General features: G+C 44.0%; 1 protein-coding gene across 1 annotated transcript; it reads left to right on the forward strand.

The window, feature by feature from the left end:
• Positions 1 to 660: 660 nt before the first annotated feature.
• On the forward strand, positions 661 to 1,667 carry noto (notochord homeobox). Its single transcript, XM_062522187.1, has 3 exons — positions 661 to 1,024; positions 1,167 to 1,351; positions 1,470 to 1,667. The coding sequence occupies exons 1-3, from the start codon at positions 661 to 663 to the stop codon at positions 1,665 to 1,667; spliced, it is 747 nt and encodes a 248-aa protein (XP_062378171.1).
• Positions 1,668 to 4,098: the final 2,431 nt, after the last annotated feature.

A 4,098-nucleotide genomic window follows, 5' to 3' on the forward strand; every position in this document is an offset into this window, starting at 1 on the left:
ACTTTGCATGTGTTTAGGAAATGACAAGGCCAGTAATTTAGGATGATTCTACACTCAACTCTGAAATCGAGACGTCTTTATCTCAGAGGCAGTAGTCTTATTGTGATCTGAGACCAGTCCTTCTTTCTTTTCCGTCCCTGCCTGTGCTTGTGAAGCTATTTGTTCCGCTGTGCCGTGTATCGAGCGGCAGCCTTTGATTTCTGAATCTGGAAATAAGATGATTTGCAGACATCAATGCGTTCTCAGCGGCCATGATTACAGCTTGGGAGTAGATCCACACAAGAATTTGTAGTAAATCCCGACCCCCTGCCCCCAAACCCCCGAACCCCCGCTCAGCGACCGAGCTTCCTCTTGGTTCTTGTCATGGAAAGGGCTATTAGGATGTTTGACAATCCCAGCCTGTTACAACTCCATCAGTTAATTGGATACCTTGTAGCGTCGCTGGTTTCTCTCATCTGCTACTTTGAAAGACAAAGGCGCGGTGGGGGCCTGTTCACACCTCTGCGCGCAGGCGAGCATAAAAGCTGCCCAGCCTGACCACAGAGGTACCACTCATCCCTCTGACCCCAGAGAGAGAAGCACCTACTGAGCTCCGCACAAGGACCTATACGACAACTTCATTTTTTCAGCTTTTCTTTGGCTCGCTTTCTTTCATCAAAAATGCAAGTTCCTGCCAGGCCTCTTGGATCCATTTGCGCCTACTCCATGCGTCCTGGTGCGTCACTCTATGGAAGCACTCCGTGTAATGTGTCGCCGTCGAAACCAAGTACGGGGAAATCCTTCACCATCGATGCACTGCTCTCCAAACCAGACACCGTCTCAAGGGAAAAGACCGGCCTCACGGAGACTGTGAAGTATCCCTCAACAGTGGGTTCCGTCTACTCGGTTCATGGACAGATGCACTCGTCATTGCCGCAATACGTCTACAGCCCGAGCATGGTTCACCCTCAGCCTGGATACCCTGTGTACTACTGCCCTAGCTACGGCTACCAAACCGCCTACCGTGGACCTCTTTACGCACAAGGTAAACAGAGAAGTCAATCTTATGACTACATTGAATGCATTCCGTTCGGCTCGTGTGATATACTTTTAATTTGTAAAATTGAATCGAAGATTCAATTGGAAAAACTTGTCTCTAATGTGTCATCCTCAACCTTGTTTCACAGAAGCGACCATGACGAAAACTGGCGTGCACATGTTCAAACACAAGGCGGGCAAGTCCAAGCGTATGCGCACCAGCTTCACGAACGAGCAGTTGTCCCGGCTTGAGAAGGAGTTCGCCCGGCAACAGTACATGGTCGGGTCCGAGCGTTTCCTGCTGGCTAATTCTTTACAACTCACCGAAGCTCAGGTAAGCAACCACACCCCCCAGTTATGCTTTCCCTGTTAAACCACATCATAGGCCTACAGCCATTTCCATTTCAGTGGCATTTCCGTGTAATTAATCAAATTATTTATTTCTTCATCAGGTTAAGGTTTGGTTCCAGAATCGTCGTATCAAGTGGCGCAAGCAGAGTTTGGAGCAGCAGCAAGCCAAATTGGCTAAACTTGGACTCGCCATGCCTCCCAAGAGTCCCGGTTCCCAAGGGCGTGAGGACGAGGGGGACGATGAAGATTTCAGCAACGAATCAGACATCGACATTGAAGGCTCCATCAGTGACTGCTGAATGAATCCCATGAACTTTTTGTAAATAACTTCAGTGGTCCTATGGATACAGGACCTAGTCTATCTATTTGTACAAAGTATTTAATTAATAGATATAGCTCTATATTTAAGTGTCAACTTTCACAATGTTGTTTTTTATATGAAGATTTCCATTTTGTTATGAGAATGTAGCCTATATTTGACATTGCAAAATATACTTTATTTTTTAAAACATTTATGTTTCTTGGTCCTTACTCTTCAGTCTCTTACGTCTTGTCAGTATTTGAATGATAAATGATGAAATCAGATCTGAAATGGTTAGCTTGAAGTTCTTAAAAATGTGCTAAACTCCAGAATAAGGTGGTGTGGCTATTATCAGAAAAGGGTTCAGACTAAAGAAAAGGATAAATGTGGCAGCAGCCATTAGCATTCAGCCAAAGTAATTTACCCCTGTTCACAAAATGTAATCCATTTTTAACTGTTTAAACTCAAACAGAGGCTTGACTTGGACAATAATTTGAATGCTGGGCAAAGTATAAAGTCAGTCTATAAGTTCTCATATGAACTAAAGCTATCATGTGGGGCTTTAAACTTCGCATTTAGCCTGCCGTTTAAATCAGGGCCCGGAAACTGAGAAGTGATTATACTGTATTCAAGTTAAGTAGCCCTGTAACCATCCAAACATTTCTGCCGATCCTTCTATTCACTCAATGTCCATGGGAGAGATTTCAAGAGAGGAAAACGGGAAGTCTTCCAGCAGTCTCTCTGTCTCTTTCACTGTCTTCCAGTTGAAGTAGGTTCAAATGCACTTCAGTTAGAATAAACACCAGTATGTTAACAATAACAGAATAACAGAGGGGATATGGGAGAGGGAAAGGTAGAAAGATTGGTAGTGTGTGTGAGAGAGAGAGAGAGAGAGAGAGAGAGAGAGAGAGAGAGAGAGAGAGGAAGCAGAGAGAGATGGTTTGAGAGACAGAGACAGAGCCTTTTAGACACGCCAGTGTTGTTTCCAGGGGTCCATCATCCAACATGAAAGCTTGTTAGCAGAGCCTATAGCTCATCCCTGACCAGGGTTAACAAGCATGGCTCGCTTATCCATCTTTACAAACACCATAAAGATACAAACTCTACTGAACAGATACAGGCAAGGCATTTCCTATCATTAATGCTCCATGAAAATCCAATCAATTCTCACAATCATGAACTCAACTGTAGGAAGCCAGTGGGGAGAGTCATATTCAACAGTATATGCTGCACACATGAATCCCATGGTACAGGTCCAGGCAGGTGCGGGATCCGCTCAAACAACTTGGACCTTAACGACAGTTAAATATTCATTGTTTCATTCACTGTCTGTCACAGTGATTTTGGTTTTAATGGTAAATAGGCTTGGTTGTTGATTGGACACTGTCTGACAATCTCCTCTATAGTATAGGAATTTAAAATCTATACTGTGTATATTTGAAAAACAAAATAAGGCTATGCCTTTGGGAGCTGCAAGAACCTAGTTCTGCTGCTGATTGCTACACTTCTCTGGCATCTCAGTAATCAAGAACGTCAACTATAGAGACGTTTTTGCTTTCCATGCCTCCTCTTCTATCAACTATGTGATATTACCTAATTTGGTAGCCACTTTGCATACCTGAAAGTGAAAATAAATTAACTTAATGAAAATGTCAGTGAGTGAATTGTATCAAGAATCGAGTTTAATCAAGCTTTGGCACGCACTTAGGCCAATATAATTCCCCAACTAAATTCAGTGAAAGGAAATTATGCATAATATTACAATTCTTGGTCACATAATGTAACACATTCCTTTAAAAGTACCACTAGAAGATTTTTTTTTAAAAAAGTAACTCAACACTGATGAAGAATTGTCTCACTAAAACACCTACAGAATTACTTTAATACATCCGGCGCTTATAGGATTAGACAGCGATGGAAATGAAAGCCTATTAAAGATGTACACCAACAGACAGGACACAAATCAATCTCATTCCCACAGGAAAGGAAGCCAGGCACGTGAGAGACAGAGGTCTCTCTCATCACTCAATCTCTCCAAACCTACACTTCTCTCCCTCTCACACACACACTGTCTCTCCAACTGTGTGTGTGTTTAAGAGGCTAAGAGGTGAAACAGGACAGGCTCAAAGGAAAGGATTAAGAAATGAAAGAGTCTCTTTCTCCTTTATAGATCTCCCTCCCTCCCTCCCTGATTCTCTCCCTCCCACCCTCTCCCTCCATCCCTCCCTCTCTCTCTCTCTCTCTCTCCCTCTGGTCTGGGCTGATCAGGTGTAATCTCTCGCCAGTGGTAAGACTGAGTGCAGGGTGGGGGGGTTGGGGGTCTTGGGAACCCCCAGCAGGGGTGAGGGAATCTCACTGTCCCAATTAGCTCTCCTCCACCCCAACACACACACACACACACACACACACACACACACACACACACACAC

The sequence above is a fragment of the Sardina pilchardus genome, chromosome 20, assembly GCF_963854185.1.
Source record: "Sardina pilchardus chromosome 20, fSarPil1.1, whole genome shotgun sequence".
NCBI classification, from domain to species: domain Eukaryota; kingdom Metazoa; phylum Chordata; class Actinopteri; order Clupeiformes; family Clupeidae; genus Sardina; species Sardina pilchardus.

Excerpts from the sequence above, each read along its gene's own strand:
- noto (XM_062522187.1), top strand. The coding sequence starts at position 661 with ATGCAAGTTCCTGCCAGGCCTCTTGGATCCATTTGCGCCTACTCCATG. Across the intron at positions 1,025-1,166 it reads TGGACCTCTTTACGCACAAG|AAGCGACCATGACGAAAACT; the intron begins GTAAACAGAGAA and ends CTTGTTTCACAG. Across the intron at positions 1,352-1,469 it reads TACAACTCACCGAAGCTCAG|GTTAAGGTTTGGTTCCAGAA; the intron begins GTAAGCAACCAC and ends TTTCTTCATCAG.